This window comes from Leuciscus leuciscus (assembly GCF_965113295.1).
Source record: "Leuciscus leuciscus genome assembly, chromosome: 13".
In the NCBI taxonomy this organism is placed as follows: Eukaryota; Metazoa; Chordata; class Actinopteri; order Cypriniformes; family Leuciscidae; genus Leuciscus; species Leuciscus leuciscus.
In genome coordinates this window covers 23,628,982-23,649,537 of record NC_138737.1, presented here as the reverse complement: position 1 = coordinate 23,649,537, position 20,556 = coordinate 23,628,982, and the positions used below count along the sequence as shown (strand labels likewise).

Here is a 20,556-nt window from a genome sequence, read left to right as displayed (position 1 = left end):
GGGCCCGCTAACATGACACCGTTCTAACAGAAAACCCTCAACGCGCTCCGGCCCGCTCATCCGCACAAACAGTGCCTTGCCTGGTGTCTCGAGAACTCACTCCCTGAAATAGATTCCAAGGTGCAAGCCTTAAAAAAAAAAAAAAAAAAAAAAAAGGTTATCTCTGCGCAAACCCACATGCGTGTTTAATCTATAGGTATACGCGTTTGAATATATATGTGCGCAGGCCTGTAGTCCTTCTTTACACACCAACCCTCACCAAACTACTTGTCTGGCCTTAAAAATGTATTATAAAGATTTATTTATCGCTTCCGCGTAGCCACGTGAACCGGAATTATCCCGACAACGTTTTATCTGTACAGAGGTAAAGGGAAGAGAAGGAGTGATAGAAGTGGGCAGATGCTAACATGGATAGGTTGTGTTACATGCCCTAATCCTCAAAAACATGAGCAAAACTACTTAAAGAGAAAGTTTGCCCAAAATGTTTTATTCTGTCATAATTTGCAAATCCATCGGATAGTTGTTCATCTTCTAAACACAAATGCAGATAAAAAAAAATAAAAAATACAATCAGAGAGATTTCTGTCCCTCCTTTGAAAGTCCATTCCTCCATTACTTGACACATAATCCATGTGAATTGAGCAGTTTAATCCAAGTCTTCAGATGATGAACATATTTAATTTAGGCTTTTATTCACATATAAACTTTAATCAAAACACATACATAAAACACGTCAAATATGGTAAATGGAAGCTCAAACATGCTTGCTTGACACACAAGAACAAACCTCATTGGCTCTTTTCAGAAGACTTCAGAAGTCTGCTCGATTCAGATGAATATCCGTTTGCTTACGTTTTATTCTTTTTGAAGCATCAAAGTTTTTCCGAAATCTCTCAGGTTTTATTAAAACACTTCAATTGTGTTTCGAAGATGAATGAAAGTCTTGCTGATTTGGAATGACACAAGGGTGAATAAATGATGATGAATAAGTGATGAATAAATAAGAATTTTATGAATGAGAGCATGAAATCTTTAACATTTCAAGCAGCATTTAATAATAAACTAATTAATACATTTCAGCATTTGATTTTAAGGACAATTTTGGGTCACCACTCCATGTCCGATGGGAAAACAATCTGGGTCCTGTAGCAAAATCAGCCGAGAACCACTGTTTTAAAATGATGCTCAAGAAAATGACCTTAGTATTGCATGACAAAGCCTGAACACGAAGTAAGTCTAGTATGCAGTGCACAATACAGATGTTATCTAATAATAACCATTGCTTTGATGTAGCCAAGAGTGGGGGGTGGGGGACTCGTTGGCACACTCTTGCGGAATCAGTATGTGCAAACCACGTTCATATCACACTTTGTGTGTGTGTTGTAGAGATCAAACTAATGAGAACCTTTGGGACTCATGCTCTCCTTCTTGAGAGAGAAAGAGAGCGTCCCATCCTTTGTACTCCCACTCAATGACATAGACTGACTCATTAATAAACCGCTACCTGATACAAGCATGGTTTAAGGATGCTTACTATGTATGAATGGATTCTTTAAAAGTGTGTGTGTGTGTGTGTGTGTGTGAGAGAGATAACTATTAGTCATAGTGTGTGTACATTAAGATACATGGAGTGGTGAGTGTGTATACCTGTGACATAATGGCTCCCACTAATGGCACTTATTATATAGATGAGATATCTTGGGAAATTTGTCTTTTAGTGCCCCTCATTAATACCAATGTATAGTAATCACACAGTTCTTTCTTTTCTGTACCCCTTCGCTCTTTCTTTTTCTTTATTTTTTCAGCCATGCTCGGTTCTACTTGAGTACATTAATACACACACAAATGTCACCTGTGGGCACACGCAACATAAAGGTAAATTGCAGGCAATTATTCAAAGAGTCAAGGATGTGTATGAAATTAAATATCAACAAATAATGAAAAATAATTGGAACTTTTATCTGAATCTCTGAAAGATTTGTGACTCATCGTTCTGAATGAAACCTCAGGAGTAGGAAAAACAAAGAGTTGTATCTCTTGAAAGGTATTTATTTTGTTTGTATTGTGACATATAATTGAGGGCATAGATTGGGAAAAATGTCTATTATTTCCTAAAATAATTTAAAATGTAGACTTGTCAGACCCCAGCACACCTTTCTACTTTGCAGAAAGTCGGTCTCAGGTTTACCAATACCTTTTCCCCCCGTTTTCCCATCTGAGGGCTTGAAGATCATGGGTATTTATTATTTTATTTTATTCTCCTCTGGATTCTTTTCTGTCTGGATTGTGTGATTCTTTTTATAATACAGTGAACTTTAGATGGTGAAATCCCTGAGTTTTAAATAATATTTTGTTGAGAAACAAGGGCTATATGTAAAGTTATGTGCAAAAGTGTAATTTCAAGTCTAATTGGATATTCACTGAGGAAAAAAGGCAAATAGAATGTTTTTCTATTTATCAAGAATTGTTTGAATTGTGAAAATTTGGATTATTCGCTTTTTTTCTTTAGTGGTTTTGCCACTGAGCACAGATGAATATGTGTATGTTTATGTGCTTACACACAAGGCTTGTGCCTCTTAATTCAAGTGTATTGAAGCACTTTTAATCTGTGTCTACCCAGTAGCTGAACCCAGCAGGGCTTAGGTGGGTTTTAAAATACCACTGCCAGAACCCCCTCACAACATTTACACAACATTTTCCAAACAGATGGGTGCTTGGCAGTGGCATAGCTCTGAAGCCAACCTTACCCGCAGGCACAGATGATGCCCACACACCTGGACACACTTGTTGTCCTGCACTCAGGAAGCAGTCATTTCCACGGCAAGCTGTGCCGACAACAAAGCTGCAAACACACACTAACGCCACACAGCAGACGATGCCTTGGGGCAGTTCTACTTCTGTTAAATTTTTGCCAGAAATAAAAGTTGAGTTTTTTTTTTTTTTCAATCTGGGTTTAGAATCTCTTGGAAGTTGCAGAAGTGAGGACTTTAATCTGCAGCGGGTCACACTTTTAGCCAAAGAGTGTTTTATTCCAGGCATCATTTGTATTCCGATCTAAATCTGACGCCACAGCCACAGATCAGAGCCGGAACGCTTCTGGTGTTTGGGAGAGGGGTGGAGGAGGGAATGAAAGATGAGAGGGAAGAGAGGAAAAAAAGTCACTGTTTTGTTAACTGAAGCACTTTGTGTTAGTGGCACGCTGTAGATGTATCACACCCTGCTATGTTAAGCATATGAAATACAAGGTCATAACCCTTCAAAAATGGAAATATGTGCATGTCTGTGTGATTGGGATCCCATGAGGAGTTATCTGAATAGCACCTGCAACATGGTTATTATTGGATCAAGCTTTTAGATAGACCAGACTGACAATCTCTGCTCCACTCCGATTACCTGCTAAACCCGGCCTGGCATAATTTTGTGTGTGCGAACATGTTTTTGTGTGCAGGAGATAAGCTGTTTGTGACCTGTGTGAAGCGCTGGCATTGACCTGACACTTAATCCATTAATGGACTGTTCATACTTTTTTCATTCACTGTTACATGCACTTTCCCTCCAGACGTGAACACATGTATCTGATCTAGTACCCTAACACATACATGCTTAACATCTAGTTTTTCAATGGCTGCTGCCAATATTTAGAAAGCAGTGCGCTCAATAGTTGATTTATTGCTGATTTATTTGTTGTAATTACTGTATATACACTACCATTCAAATGTTTGGGGTTGGTAAGGACTTTTATCCTCACCAAAGCTGCATTTATTTTAATTTAAAATAAATGCAGCTTTGGTGAGGATAAAAGTCCTTACGAATATGTTAAACTTATTCCTGTGATGGCAAAACTGCATTTTCAGCAGCTGCCACTCCAGTCTTCAGTGTCACATGAGCCTTCAGAAATCATTCTAATATGCTGATTTGTTCAAAAAAAATAACAATCCATACCATTACTGTTTCTGAACTGTTATGAGGTATTTATTAGTGATTTTTTTTTTTTTTTATCTTATACCCTCTTTCTTGCCCCTCTCAGGCATTTTAGAGACAAAGAGGCTGGACATTGTCCATACACGAGATCCCATCCCGCAGTCGCTTGGTGGAGTTATATACTATGCAGCCGATCTACCCATATGGTGGCAAGTCCCTCAATACGTTCTCATTGGTGTCAGCGAAATCTTTGCTAGTATTGCAGGTAGGTGGTCCTTTGCAAAACACTTCTGAACACACAAACACATAATGATTTTATAGTGTACAAACTGTATATTCTATCCCCTAACCCTGAGCTACCAAGAAAACTTTACCACTAAGAAAACTTACTGCATTTTCCAAAAAGAAAAAAACATCTCTTAGTATGATTTATAAGCTGTTTTTCTCATGGGGACCAGAAAATGCTCTCACAAAAACAAGGATTTTGGATATTGCCATCTTTGGATGGACTTTTCCCCCCATAACGTAGGGTATACCTGAGCCACCCATACACACAAAGCTCTTACCTTCACAAACAGAGCTTCTAAAGGGACCATATTCTACATTTTTGTAGCATTCTTTATTTTATTTATTTATTTTAGAATGTTTAACAAGGTTTCTTGCACCAAAAATATGGCACTGAAATGTTTGCTTCTGTTCTGAAATGTTAAAGACTGCTATATCTAAATGACCATTGTTATAAATAACTAACCTCAGATGTGATCCAGTATGGTTAGGGGTTGAAATGTAAACTTGGACAGTCAAACTTTAATATGTTCATAATTCTGATGTCAGTATGATTTCTAGATGACTCGTTTTTGCTGCAGTATGTCATACATAAACACAATCGATGTATTAAAATTGATGTTTTCCATGAAATGGCCCTTTTAACATTTAGTGGTTCATGAGGTGATACTGAGCCTGGAAGGACATTTGAGAGATGATGACCGTGATGAGAAACGCCTCGGATTCTGATTGTAGAATCAATTTTTGTAAACATCAATTTGAGATGCATATAATGAATAACTTGTCCAGATAACTTGAAGCTTGATTTAACACAAGTGTGTTTTTTTAACACAAGTGTGCTGGTCTCTTCTGTGCACTGTAGAGTTTTTCCGTAGGATCATTCATCTGTCCTAATGACCATGCTAATCAATGCGTGTCCTTTTAAAAACTGCAGTAAACTTCTCTCTGCCTTGCCTTTGTGTAGTAGCTCTTGTCTGAGCCGTTGCTGAAATTGCTTGCTAAGGAATCCATGGCTGTATCAATCAGGACCGATCGATTGGGGCTTGGCGATACATTATTGCAGTTGCGCAGTTAAGACGGCCAGGGAAAACATCTCGCTCCTGCTGGAATACACTGAGAAAATATCAAGAAAGTCTCTAGCAAGTGGGTTTGAGATTAATGAGAAAATAGATGAAAGGAAACTAAATCCCCTAACACAGCGTTTGAAAGAAGAAAAAAAAAAACTGTGTGGGAGCGGCTCCTATTACCACCTTCACTACTGAGATCTACAGTAATTACAGCAATTTCTGTCATGATGAGAATTGTAAGGAATTTCATTTGGATTTCACTTAACAAATCCGGTTCCTTAATGATTCCATAAAGAATTTGTTTTTGTACACATCGTTACTGTCAGGCGGAAACCTACTTTTCAGGAAATGGAAAAACACTGTATTTTTTAAATAATAAAACACTGACTACATTTACATATGCAACAATAGCGCGATTATTATTATTATGACACGAGCAGAAGTCTTCACTCCAGTTTACATGCAATTTTCATTATTCTGAATATTCGTTAATAAGTATGATTATACCACACTCAGATAGGCATACAGTATGCATGTTACCGGCCATTGTTTTAATCTACTCACAACAAATTCAAAATACATTTTTATGGACATACTGCATATTATTCGGCACGGTCATAAACATCGCAATTCTGGGTTTGCCTACTCTGCCGTCACGTTCTTTGTGTCTACTGGATGAAGATACAGAGCAGAGACTGAGCAGCGAGTTGTGTTGACATAGTTTAGCGATCTGGAGAAGAGAAAACTTCATAATAATGTCACATTGTTCATTCATGTAGTTGTGTGAACAACAATGCATCCGTGTACGTCCGAGCACATGCACACTTTGGTCAGAGTGGTATTAATGCAATTAAGGTGTCCCTGTTTATTGCGATTAAAATCGGTGTACGCCACGTAGTTTAAAGGGATAGTTCACCCAAAAAAGAAAATTAGCCCATGATTTACTCACCCTGACGCCATCCTAGGTGTATATGACATTCTTCTTTCAGAGGCGTTTCAAGCACTGTTTATCACGGATGGATGCGTTTTGATGGACTTTATATACCCATTGACTCCCATTATACAGCTTGGAAGAGCCAGGACATTTTTTTTATATAACTCTGACTGTATTTGTCTGAAAGAAGAATGTCATATACACCTAGGATGGCTTCAGGGTGAGTAAATCATGGGCTAATTTTTATTTTTGGGTGAACTATCCCTTTAATGCGAATCTGGTTACTAGGATTATGAGCTTAATTGCATTAGTTTAATCGAAGTATTGGGATTACATGAGGTAAACATCCCCAAATCCCAAAATTGTCAAAATACCATTATAATCGCATTATGAGGGTGCATTTAAATGCACTGACTGTATCATCAAAGTTGATTGTGGCTTTATATATGGTCAGACACTTGCATGTGTCATTATATTATTAACATTTCAAATCAAGCTCAAATAGAGTTACGAGGTTTTTAACCAGCGAATGTCAGACATACGTGTTTTGTCCGTCATTAGAACGGCCGCATCTGAAGCAGTAAATGCATCGCATTAAGTTTTCATCAACTTACAGGTTGTTTATTGTAGCTATGTGGACGCTCAGTTTTTCCCATCATTTGACAAAAATCTCTTGTTATAAAAGATTAAGTGCTTCTTCGCACAAGCTATTTAAGACAGTATTGGCTATAACTGGACGGCAAATGCAAGACTAAGAGTCTCTGCTCCTCCAATACATAAAATAGTGGTACATATAAAGTGTTTTAATTTACTTGAGTAAAGACAACACTGTACTTATTCAAACAGTTCTTTATTTAGCCTTGCTTTGCAAACAAGCAGAGACAGTCTAAAATGCATGCGGCACTTCATTCAAGATTGAGGCGGGGTGAAGTTATGAGGTTTTACTGACAGTTTGAGAATCCAAAGGAGTTACGGTTTAGTCACAAGCTCTTTTTAATACTTTTCATTGGTTAAATTTGCAAAACCCAAAGTAGTAATAATTGTAATGATTTAAGATTTTTTTAAAGAGAAAGAAAAATAAATATGGAGATAGTTTTACTCCAGACCACGACAAAATGAGAAAGGACTAAAACATTGCTAATTATAATAATTATTACAAATAGTTAACTATTTCTGCCCATACTGATGCCATTGAGCAAATGTACAACATTTAAACTGATTCAGTATCATAAAGCTTAAAAATGTAATGTGACAATGGTTTTTGCTTTGTTTTGAGTTGGATTTGAGTTTGTGGCTTGACTGACTGAGAGTCACTTCAAGATTCATTAGTAAATCATTTTGATTGATTTGTTAAAAAGAACCAGTTCACAAGAATCAATCATTCACACATTGAACTGCACTGGTTGTCCTACATTTTGTTTGATTCCCTTTAAAAACTCTTTTTCTAGAGGTTTGCAGATTACAGTTATCCATGGCACTTGTCTTATCTGTGTCCGCTGTCTCATCTCTATATTTACCGCTGGTTATGTGCCTGTCTGTGTCCATAAACATTTTCACACAGGTTAGCAGTGTTCAACTCTCCCCGAACTTACAGCTGCGTTCATTTCAACCCTTCTGCTTCTCTTCCAAGGTCATGTTCAAAAATGCTTGTTTTCCTCTTAGACACACACCACACCGGTAATTTTACGCCCATTTCACGCACAGAGTACATCAAAGGCTGCACGTCCCCCCTCTTAGCCGTTATGAACCAACAAGACTAATAAGTACATTTGGCAAAGGCAAGGAAACACTTTCCTTCATGTCGAATTGTAGAGAACACAGTACTGATTACTGGATTTCTCCTCTACCCCCTTAGAAGTGGTGTTTTAAATCAGATTGTCGCTCATGGATTTTGGTCCTTCAAATAACTGGATGCTGTTTTTTTGTCGGTATGACTACAAGGGCTTTCAAGGTCTTTTAAAAGAAGATATTAGCTTCAGAAAATGTTTTACACTGTTGTTGTTTTTTTCTCTGGATCTAATTATTCAATAATTTATTCATTAGGTCTGTTAAGTAACAGATACTTTGACCCTTTTATGGCAAGGCAAGGTCATTTCAGATTGTATAATGTCATGTGGTGTGACTTTCCAAAAACGTAATATATAATTCATAGTGCTTAACAGGTTAAAAAAAATGTTGACCAATTTGTTTTCTTCAAAACGTTTTTTTGAAAATAATGACTCAGAAATGAGGTGTGTAGGATTCAAATGTAGTATCTTTAATAGTCAAATAACAAAAGTACAAGAAACTGTTTTTGACAAGCTCTGACCATTCTTAATGTAAGGTTGCTTTAAAGTATTCTAATGTTTCTCTACATCTAAGGTGGTGACACTTTTAGTGTAATGTTTGCATGATGGTAATTTAGTGTTCATTGATGGTTGTGTTGCAGTGCCAATATTAATATATTATTAATTTTAATATAGTGTTCATTTAATGGTACTGTAATGTTGTCAGTGTTAATGTAGTTTATTTTATGAAATTCTAGACCAGCAAAACAATTTTACACCATTCCAGAAAGAAAACTCGTCTTATAGTTTTTGTTTCACCAAATTATATTTTTGTAATAATAGCATTTAAATTTATCTTAAAAGTTGTAAAAAAAAAAATCCAAAACCACATGAAACCAGCATAATTATCTTGGTTTTGTTTAAACCAAACATAAAGTAGATTTTTCTAAGATTGTTCTTTTTATTTTTTTGGACATTCTTTTTATATTTTTTGTCATTGAGCAGGTTGCCAATCCCAAACACTGATGTAATGAATGTATCCTAAATTAAATCCCTGTCTGTACCCCCAAAGGATACTTCTCCCCTTTGAGACCCTTGTCCTTAGAAAAAAATGTCCCTCAATGTGCACATCTCTTGAATATGATTTGAACAGGAACACAAAAAGCAGCATTTTACCCTCTTTTTGTTAACACACCAGCCCACTCCAAAAAGTAACAAGAGACATCTTTTGTTTTCCCTTTCTCTTTTTTCTACTTTCTTGTGGGGATAGTGGCTGTCCCTAACAGTTAACATCTTCATTTAATTTTTTTTATCTGCGGACCTGAAAAAATTGAAAGAAAAAAGGCTCAGCGCCGATGGAATAATATGTCCATGGTGGACGTAGCGGCCCCTGATTGAATTTCCAGCAGAATGGGGAGATGGGGAAGGCTAAGTGTAATCTTCCGCTCCTCCATCACGTCTCCAGGGGTTCGAGTATTGTGGAAGGCTATAAGACCCTATCTGCAAAGGCGCTTTTTTAAATCTGAAGAGAGCCATCAAGCTATGAAAATCAATACAAGAGGCAGCCCGCCGCTTCCTGATCACAGACAGCTGTGAAATGATAGAGAAATTGGAGAGGTGCGAAGACTGCATCAAAAATATTAAGATTAAAGATGCTGAATAGCATGTCACCCGCTGAAATGAAGATAAATTTTGCTTTTCTCATTTTCTTGAATAATCCTTTTACATTTGAACATGATTGGGAAAATGGTCAAGGCCAGAGATGGTTTGATGCAGTGGAAATCCTTCTCTGAACATCTGTAAAATTGCACGATGTAGTTGTACATATGATTGTTCCATGTACATTTTGGGAATGTACCTTGAAAGAAAACGTAATGTGCTCTGCTCTGAGATGTATGCTAACATGCTAATTCTGAAGACTATTCAGAAGCTCAGCTGCAGGATATTTATCCATCAGTTATGAAACAACATCTTGGCTCTATTTTGGTTGCCAGACTAAGATTTAATGTGACCGCAGCAGCAGTTAAACACAGGTTTGTGTCTGATAACGTCACGTCTGTGCGGCGGTGTGCCGACACACTTTCGTAGTCAACTCTCTCCATCTCACCCCAGGTCTCCAGTGTCCTAGCCCTCCCATGAAATGCAAATGCCTCCTGATAACATGGAGGACTCTTAAAATAAAGCCTCAACGCTCCATCCCTACCCCTGGGGAACCTCCAGGAAATTGGATGACAAGAAATGTGACAAATGTCTCTGGAAAGTTCCCTCCTCTGGCCCTATTCTGTTTGAATAAATCCGTTTTAATGGACTCCACTGCCAGCTCGCTTTGTCGTGGGCTGTCAGATGACAGCGGAAGCTGAGTCGATTCTGATTTTTCACATTCTTGAAGACGAACACTTGCACTTACACACATGCACCACCTGCGGGAGATATGTATGGACTCCGGTTGAGGGGACAGACTTTTCAGACTCTTTTTTTTTTTTTTTCTCCCCTGGGATTTTTTATTATATATCGTTCTCTCCGAAAAATGTTAAAGGCTAATGTTCTTTCTGAGAAAGAAAAATTGCCCACTGCCTGACTCTGCAAGGGGAGAAATAAAACTAGAATATTTCAAGTTAAACTTCTTTTCTTTTTTGAATAATTCAGCTTTGAAGTTAGAAAAGGTCAGGATTTATATATTTGTTTTTGTTTTTTTCTTGCGTGATATTGTGGATGGTCGTGTCATTAGACTAGTTGCCATGCTCTCGACATTGAGGCTCCTTATGGATTACCTTTTTTTTTCTGCTCTTAAACCTTGTAGCCCAAGAATAGTTGCCCTCTGAAGCTAAGCAGGGTTGAGTCTGGTCAGTACCTGGATGGGAGACCTCCTAAGAAAACTAGGTTGCTGACTAGGTGGCTCCTAATGCCCCAGTATAGGGATGAGGACACTACACTGTTACAAAAGCACCGTCCTTCGGACGAGACGTTAAAATGAGGCCCTGACTCTCAAAATCACTTTCCTTCCACCAACTTGTCGTCGTCCCACGCCCAACACCCTGGCACCGGTTTGTGGTTTGTCTCTCCTCAGACCACTGTTGGTAAATTCTCACCACTGCTGACCGGGAGCAACCCACAACCCTTGCCGTTTCAGAGATACTCAGACCCAGTCACCTTGCCATAACAATTTGGTCCTTGTCAAATTTGCTCCAATCTTTATTTCTACCCATTAAGAATTGTTTTTTTGCTTACCATCTAATTTACCCAGATCTTACTATGTGGCCTTAGGGGGGATTATCATCAATATTTGCTTCACCTGTGACTGGTCATAATGTTTTGCCTCATCAGTGTGTGTATACTGTATATACAGAACTTTCCCCTCCCATCAACACTTTTATGGGATTGCGGTTTTACGCATATTTGCCGTTAAGTAATGATGTACTGTAAAGCAAACCATTTTAGGAAAAAAAAGAAGCTCATAACATTTTTCATAGTCTTGATTGATTTTGAACAGTTACTGTTGTTTTAAGTGTTTCTTGAGCCCAGGGCTTCTCAAACATTTGATTGCTGTCGTCAGACAGCCTCCATGGCACAAACAGCACTTAGAAAAGGTCAACCATGCTTGCAGACAGCTATAAACACTGTAATAGAGCAGCCGCATTCCTTCATCTCCCTCTCTTACACTTCTTTTCTCTCTCTGCCCCTCCTGCCTCCATGCCTCCTAATGTGCATTTGTTTCAGAGCAGCGAGAGCGTGGGATTGTGGGATGGGAATAGATGATCTCTTTTGCTCCGTTTTGTGGAATCCCTCCATTTTTAGCTGTTTCACCCCTGTGCTCTCTCTCTCTTACTATCTGTCCATCTATCAGAGAAGATTCATGGCCTAACCAGGCTCAGTAAACGAGTCTGACAGTTGTGCCCACAAGCCATAATTTTTAAAATGACAAGTTTGAGGCGCCATGAAATTATCAATGTCAGCCAGCAGGCAGCCACCACTCAGGGTTAAAAAGAGATTTGATCTTCTCTTTCTCTTCTTCTGCGTCCTTTCTACATCCCCTGACTTTCCTGAACTACTTAATCTTTTCTCTCCACCACTCAGCATCCTCCATTATTTTCTTTTTTACCTCTCTCTTTTTTTCTTGGTGTCTTTCTGTAAATATTTAGGGATGTGTGCTGATTTTGGCAGTTGAGTAGGTGTTTCTGAGTCATTCTGCTGCCAGACCTTCATCAGTGCTACAGATGTATGGACACACACTCACCTCCAGATATGTTTTAGCAATTTAATCTAAATTTTTGGCTGATGCATCTAAAAAGGCTTTCTTGTCTGCTTTGATGGTGGATGTTAGCAATGTAGGGATGCCATTTTAAAATCTAATGCAGGAATAAATGATAAATTAATTAATTCAAATGTAAATAAATAACAAACTGACAAATAAATAGATGCATGTAAAAACTATTTTAAAATAGACATGTACAACTAATTTATTTCAAAAAAACATTTTTAAATATAGAAATAAAAGGTTTTAGTAGGTAATAAAAAGGTACTATACAAATCAAAAGGTGCATTTTTAAAAATGAGTAAAAAAAACACACAAAAAAAAAACATTTACAGTATGCCTTTCTTTATCCAGTGTAAATATTGCATTTAAAATGTAATTTGATGGCTCCTTTAACAATCGTTAATGGCACAATCCGATTGGTTTCCTGTCGCATCTGCAGCCAATGAGCTTTCTGATCAACATTTAAATAGCTGATTAGCGTTTACCATTGCAGTTTGCAGCGCGCTTTCAGATTTCCTCTGAAACACTCCACCTTCCCCAGCTCCACCTTTATAGATCTGCTATGGTTAATGTTTATATGCCATTTGTGAAGAAGCAGTAGGGGTGCACGATTCAGAAAATTTCACGATTCGATTCGATACCGATTTTTAGTCTCAAGATTCGATTCAAAATCGATTTTCGATTCAAAAACGATTCTCGATTCAAAAAACGATTCACAGTATGTAAATGTAGTTGACTTTTTCCTGTGTGATTGCAGTAGACATACAATTTAAAAGAAAATAAATAACAAATTAAATGAAGTTTGATATTACTTTGTCTTCATAAAAACTTTTGCAACTAAACAGTGCAAAGTGCCAAGCTTTGGCCAGCTTTCGAATACATTTAATTCAAGTTTAAATTAAAACTTAAATTTTTTTTTTTTTACATTTAGCTTGAAAGTGCTGTAGTCAGATCAAACAAACAATACTGCTAAATGTAGTTTAAGGAGTAGGCTATTGACGGCAAAATAGGCTACAGAATATTTCGTTCTGTATTGACAGGTGCCATTTTTGAAAATCGATAAAAAAAATACAATAAGCCTACATTATATCTGCATTTATGTCAAAACCTAGACTTTCAAACATCAAAATGTCATTTATTAATATGAATATTCGTGTCAAAATGACATATAAACATTCTATTTTGCCTGAAAACGCTTCCAACACGCTTGCGTGTGGCGAGAAAAATTGGCGTCGGTTCTATTCTAGCATGCACGCGTTTTCCGCACGACTCGGGCCACACCTGAGACACGCGTGTCACGCAGGCTGTGTGCAAGCTCTAACATGGGAGCCTGTTAACATGGGAGCCGAAATAAAAACAGACACGCCACACAGCCAGCCAGCCAGCCAGCCAGCCAGCCAATCTTCCTTCTGCTCCGCTTCTGCTCATAGACAGTATAAGAAAGAAGCTTCTGCTGCCCTTCTTCTTTTGGCTATGACAAGAGTGTGCAGGCGTAAGTGTGAATTCGATGCAGCGCCATCTATGGGAATGGCAAGCTAAACTCATTTCAGGACAATACCAAAAAATATATAAAAAAATAAAACAATAAAAAACAAGAATCGATTTTTGGAATTCTATGAATCGATTTTGAATCGGTAACGTTTGAATCGCGATTCATATGTGAATCGATTTTTTTGCCCACCCCTAAGAAGCAGTATGTTTTACATTTTCACAGCAGTGTGTCTGGGAATGTATTGACAGCATCAAGTTCCTGTAGTTGCTCTGCAGCAGCAGTAGCTGCAGTAATCTACAACAACAGCAATAATCAATAGCAGCAGCGATGTCAGCAGCCGCTGCCAAGACCAAATACATTAACATTGTCATATCTATTACCATGCTAAAAAATCTTATATTCTCTTCTACTCTTCGATTCTGTTGTAATCTTGATTTGGTGTGTGTGTGTGTGATATATATATATATGATCATGCTATTATTTCTTCAAGCGCTATTAAACCATATTAAATGTCTTCATCGTGACGAGACACAAAAAGTTACTAAAATCTTCACTGGAATGCTGTCTGTGGAGCGGCTCTCTGTGAACAAACACCCGAAACTCTCACACAGAAAGCCGCTTCAGACATCACGGCAGCACCCCATTGAGTTCTCTTTCACGCTTGTATGGACAAAAGCACACAAAATGATGCCAAAATTCCTGTTTTGTCGAGTATCCTCAATCTTAAAAGTGTTAAATGAACGCAAAGATTTGTGAGAAAATAGGATGTGTCAGGTCTTAAAGTGACAGCAGTCTAATAAACTTACTGCTGTCTGTAATTAATGTTAATCACTCTCTGCTCTTGACTGAATAACATTTGTAGCTTTGATAAGGATTCATCTATATTTAATTCAAAATGTATGCAGTGAGACTGCAAAGTGTTTGATAATAATGTTCAGTTTCAGTATATTTCCTATCTGTTAGTCCTACCTGAAAATCAGCACTCTTTACAAGGTTACATGCGTCAAAAACAACGGAAACAATAACTTTTTTGGTGCATTTTAGCAGGGCAGGTAAAAATCTGAACTGTCCCGCCTGAAAAAAAAAAAAACCTTTGTGTTGAACCCTGATAAATTAAAGACACGGCTAAATGTGACATTTATTGCAACATGCACATATATTGCAGCCTCTTTTAATGCAAACACTCCTCATTTCTGTGCAAATAAGGCTCATTAAGATCACGTCTTATTCACAAAAGTCAGAACTCTGGCTGCAAGTTGATACACCAGTATAGAAAGTGTATGAGAATAAACAGCAATTCATTCTTAGTGAATTCCCATGTGTCTTTGTCTGTGAGCACTTGTATCTACATACAGCGAGCCTGTAACAAATGAAACCACTGTTGAACGTCATTTTTCAACCATGATCTTTCCACAAGACTATGTTTTTTCTGTGTATGTGGACATGTAGAGTGCCTTGGATACTTTTGAGGTTCTGATCATGCATTCGGAGCAAACTTCAGACTTTCATCATTGGTTTCTGCATCTTCTTGTGTTTGCAGGTCTGGAGTTCGCCTACTCCGCAGCTCCGCGCTCCATGCAGAGCGCTATAATGGGCCTGTTCTTCTTCTTCTCCGGCATCGGCTCCTTTGTGGGATCTGGACTTCTTGCTATCGTCTCTCTCAAAGCCATAGGCTGGATGTCCTCGCATAAAGACTTTGGTAAGACTTGTGTGAGTGTGTTTGAATGTAGAACAAGATATGTGAATAGCACTGCATAAGGTCTGGGGTGAAACAGATGTAGCTTGCCTAGCTTTTGATAAGTGTGTCTGTTGGAATAAGTGTGTGCATGAATATAAATGTGAGTGTGTGTGGGTCAGGCTTTGCCTGCATTGAGGGGACCATATGTTCTTATAATGATCGTAAAACTTAAAATTAGCTACAGTGGGGACCTGTGAGGAAAAGGGCTTGATAAGCATACTTAATTATGACAATGAAAATGTAAAGGTTTGTGAAAAGGTCCGAGGGTACAGAACATTTATTTAGCTCAGTATAAACTCAATATTAAAGGGATAGTTCACCCAAAAATGAAAATTAGCCCATGATTAATCACCCTGAAGCCATTCTAGGTATATATGACATTCTTCTTTCAGACGAATACAATCGGAGTTATATTAAAAAATGTCCTGGCTCTTCCAAGCTTTATAATGGCAGTGAATGGCTGTATGTCTTTGGAAGTCCATCAAAGCGCATCTATTCATTATTAAAGTGCTCCACACGCCTCAGGGGGTTAATAAAGGCCTTCTGAAGTGAAGCGTAAGATTTAAAACTATCGACTAAAATAACTAGCTTCCGGCAGATGGCCGTACACATCGATTTACGCCAAAAGAGGAACACTTGAACTTGACGCACAACGTAATGACGGCAATTGACGCTTCTCGCGGTTCAAACAAACAGGACTGGGCAACCGCGTTCGTTATTACGTTATTAGAAGAATGTCATATACACCTGGGATGGATTCAGGGTGAGTTAATCATGGGCTAATTAAAATTTTTGGGTGAACTATCCCTTTAAGTCCTATTTCAACAGCTTGCATTTTTAAGAAACACAGCTTTTATGCAATTATCATTTGTAAGCTGATTGATGTAAAATATCCTGAAAATCAATGACTTTTATGTTCCATCTTGATGAATGAAATCAATGATGAAAGATGGTCCCTGATCAGCATTCTGTGTAAATGCGATTTATTGTAATTATGCCAAGGGGAAGAAAGGTCGTACCTTTCAGCTCACGGTTGTGTCAGAGATGAAGTGACGAGGTGAGCACATGTGCTTGATGGATGATGTGTGTTTTATGAGTGCGTGTCCACGTACCAAGGCTTGAGCGTAGTCATTAGTAGTCAGCTGAACCCAAGAGGTGAGTTCCCATTTGCCCACTGTTTATGTGTGTGTGTATTTGTTTATTTGTGTATCCTGCCCCCCAAAAAAGCTTAGTATTTTTTTTTTTTTTTTATGATTGATGACACATATTATGAAGAATCAGATACAGAGTATCAGCATACAGATTTTTTTGGTTTTTTTTACATTCATTTCTGCTTCCATCTGTTTAGAACACGATCCTAAACTAGTTCACACTGCGGTTATTCTGATACAGTGACATATACATTATTAACTGAAAATATTGTTTAGCCTTCCGTGATTGGGTTCAAATTGGGTTTAGATTCTGAAACTTTATTATGCATGGCGATGAAATATGAAAGTAAAATAATGGCAAGTGTTTTTGAAACAAAAAAGCTTATTGAATCGCACTGATTGAAAAAAAATAAATTAGGGCTGGGGGAATTAACGCGTTAATCTTTGCGATTAATTTGAAATGTTTAACGCGTTAAAAAAAAATAACGCAATTGACGCAGCACTTTTTTTTTTTGCCTCGTTTTAATGATTTCCTGTTGCGTCTGCTATTAAAAAGGCCGAAATATGCCGTCCCGCCCCTCCATGTTCGGCGGTCAGGTTTCATTCTCGGGCAGCTTTCATGAGCGGGTCTTTTCCGCTCGGTATGTGCGTCGCGCTCTGTGCTCCGCGCGCACGCGCGCGTGAGTGTGTGTGTGTGTCGGTCGGTCGGCGCGCTCTGTGCTCCGCGCGTGCGTGCGTGCGTGCGTGCGTGCGTGTGTGTCGGCTCGCTCTGTCGTTAATGGCCCAGCAGCGGCGAGCTCTCCGTTCCGTGTGTATGTGTGTGTGTGTGTGTGTCGGCGGCTCTGTCGTTAACGGCCCAAAGGCTTCAATCATGTACTAAGCACTGGAAAAGTAAAGTCCACTCAAGTAACGTGAAATTTCTCTGTTGACTTCTGTTTGCTGAGCTGGTATAGCCATGCTGGGCAACAATGGTAAAATGACCTGCTCTGATCACATGCTCTGGTAATAATAGCTTTGTAGGACTATATTTTGTTTTAATAATTAATAAAATAATAATAATAATAATAATCTGTTAAATTGATTATGTTGATTGATTATTGAAAAAGAATAATATATTGATATATTGATGTTTAATATTTTAATATTTTCTGTTCCCTTTTTTTCCTTTGTTGTTTAATTAGGTGATTCTAAGGGCGTTTTTCCACTGGGTTCGTTTGCTGCGGTCCGAACCCGAGTGCGCTAGTTCCCGGCGCCCCCCGCAGCGTTGGTCTGGTTTCACACTCAATTAGTTGTATCGAACCCAGGTGCGTTTGCAGTGATCTTACGTCATCGCAAACGCACACGGAAAACGCATGGAGAATACAACTCGACTGAGCATAGCTGTAATTTGTCTCTTTTTTTGGTGCTATTATGCACAACATAGTGAGAGACAACTACGTTTATGTTCATTACATGGTGTAATTCAGCACATATCCAGGGGACGCCGTGTTTCTGCTGCTCGCAGAAGATTTTTCACTGATGCGACAGTGATACGCATGCGCGGGATACTATACTTCCTGAACAAGCACGCACCCGAGTCCGTGTTGCTTGCACATTAACGCGAACCGCGCCACGGTTCGGGAGCAACCGAGCTCAGACCACCTCCTCCAGGTAGTCTCGGGTTCGGTACTCTAGTGCGCACCCGGGTCCGATGACAGCTTTCACATTAGCGATTTTTCATGCGAACCATGCCCCGGTCCGCACTAAACTGCCAGTGTGAAAGCGCCCTAAGTTTAAATATTGATGATTACAAGCTTGGGGGAAGCGCAATTAATTGCAATTAATTACAGAAATTGTGCAATTAATTAGTTAATTTTTTTTAATCGATTCCCAGCCCTAAAAAAAATGCATTGCATTAACCGTGTTTGCATTTTAATGCATTGTATTTTTAGTGCTTGCATTTTTATGGGCTGAAATTCAACATAGTTATGTATTTAAGCTGTGATTTATTTCAATTCAAAACATTTCACACCGATTTTCATTATTAAAAATTCAATAATCCATATTCACCTTTCAGATTTCTCTTCCAAAATGTTTATTCTGTTTAAAAATACAATCTATAATATTCCACAAGCAATTTTCGGTCCATTTTATTTTGCTTTACAAATTCGCTTCCACAAACTCAGTGGTTCAAATTCGACAGAAAATTCAACATCCGGAAACGGCAGGAATATCAGTAGATTGCTGATTGATAATCTCCATCTGTTAGTCGACCTCACCAGCAGGGGGTGCAAGCGGCTGTTTACGAAGACTAGAGCAAGGGGTTGAGAGAGCCATTCTTTCATAAAAACGGATTTACAGAAATGGATGCAAATGCATTTGTGATGATTATCAGGGCCAGTATACACATGGAAAGGCTGATAAAGACATAAAAGCTGTGTTTACGTCTTCACGATTACCTTTTTACATGTAAGCAGCTTTCTCTACCTTTAACGAGATTATAGTGTTATTCCCTGATGCTGACGTACAAATCAAATGTTAAATGAGGTTGTAGATGCATATTTCTCTCGGTTGTTTAGTTTCCTTAACTTAATATCATGGCAATGCATAGTAGTGCATTCAACAAGCTTTTTTGTTTCAAAAACATTTGGCATTATTTTATTTCCATAATGAGATCAAAATGGACCCATGATTTTTTAAAATTATTGTCCCTAGTATTGATGTGCATTAATCGTCAATACATGTTGTTATTTTGTATAAACATTTTTTTCATAATCTTTCATCAAAATGTAATATTATAGTACCTCTGAAAGGTGAAAAATAAATATCAACCAATAACCACCCACTTTTCAGCATCCAACTAAATCAAGTCCTGTCCTACACTTTCCACTGAATAGTCTGTCACTCATAAATGTCACATTATGTTACGTTACATGCTGTTTTCTGTTGTCTTGGCAAATTTGAGTAAAGTAAACTCTTGAAGTGGAGAAAGAAAGCCGTACCTGAGTGCCGGGTCTGGTATTATGAATGTGCATGCTAATTGATGGTCATGTCAGGCTTACACCAGAATCGGTTTGTAAATCTGTCACAGCGAGGACGATGAATGGCACAAAGGAGACAGTAGATGGATGTGATTTCCATCGCAATGACAGTTCAATGGTCCAGATGCACTCCCACCCATTCTGTGTATCTGAGGCAAATGAACAATTTACCCACAAACTACTTCCGCACCCATTAATACAGCACACCCAGACAGGTGTGAGGCATTTCTGCTAATGGCAGCAGTGAGAGTGCGTGTACTTCAAATTTGTCCCTCTTTGCTCTTTTTGTTTGGCAAGGATCACTGGGATATTAGAGTGGGCCTTAATATGAATTATATGACACATTGCTTTTTTTTTTTTTTGCAACTTTTAGTGATTGGACAGGAAACAATGAGAAGTGGAAGAAACAGAATTGACTGTGAAAGAACAGTCAGACTCAAACCTGCAATGTCCATATGAGTGTCACATTTTATAATATGAATAAATGCTGCATTCATGCCATTTCATAATTACCGTAATTTCAAGATGACAACACTTGACGTTCTACATTTTTATGGCAAGTTGGAGCTCACGAGTAAATTTTCAGGACTCACAACCGCATTGTGTGACCCACGCTGTGTGAAATGCACCAGATTGGAAAACTAGTTTTGCCCTATCATACAGCCAGCCGGCGCAATGCAGTGTCTTTTGCTAGTTTCAGCCCGACGCAGTTATCATTTTCATGTCCTGCGCCACGTTGTTTAAATAGCAAATGCATTTGCGCCAATTTATGCGCCCATGGGCGTGCTGGTCTGAAAACAAGTTGTGTTCTCTTCACTGTTGGTGCGTTGCTATTTTGAGGCAACTGAAATAGACTGCGAATATATATATATATATATATATATATATATATATATATATATATATATATATATATTTTTTTTTATT

General features: G+C 38.3%; 1 protein-coding gene across 1 annotated transcript in view; it reads left to right on the top strand.

The window, feature by feature from the left end:
• slc15a4 (solute carrier family 15 member 4) overlaps nucleotides 1-20,556 on the top strand; it is a 67,767-nt gene that overhangs the window by 22,457 nt on the left and 24,754 nt on the right. Inside the window, exons 7-8 of the mRNA XM_082188426.1 lie at nucleotides 4,028-4,186; nucleotides 15,261-15,419. Coding sequence (XP_082044552.1) covers nucleotides 4,028-4,186; nucleotides 15,261-15,419 — 318 coding nt within the window. The remainder of the gene's footprint in view (nucleotides 1-4,027; nucleotides 4,187-15,260; nucleotides 15,420-20,556) is intronic.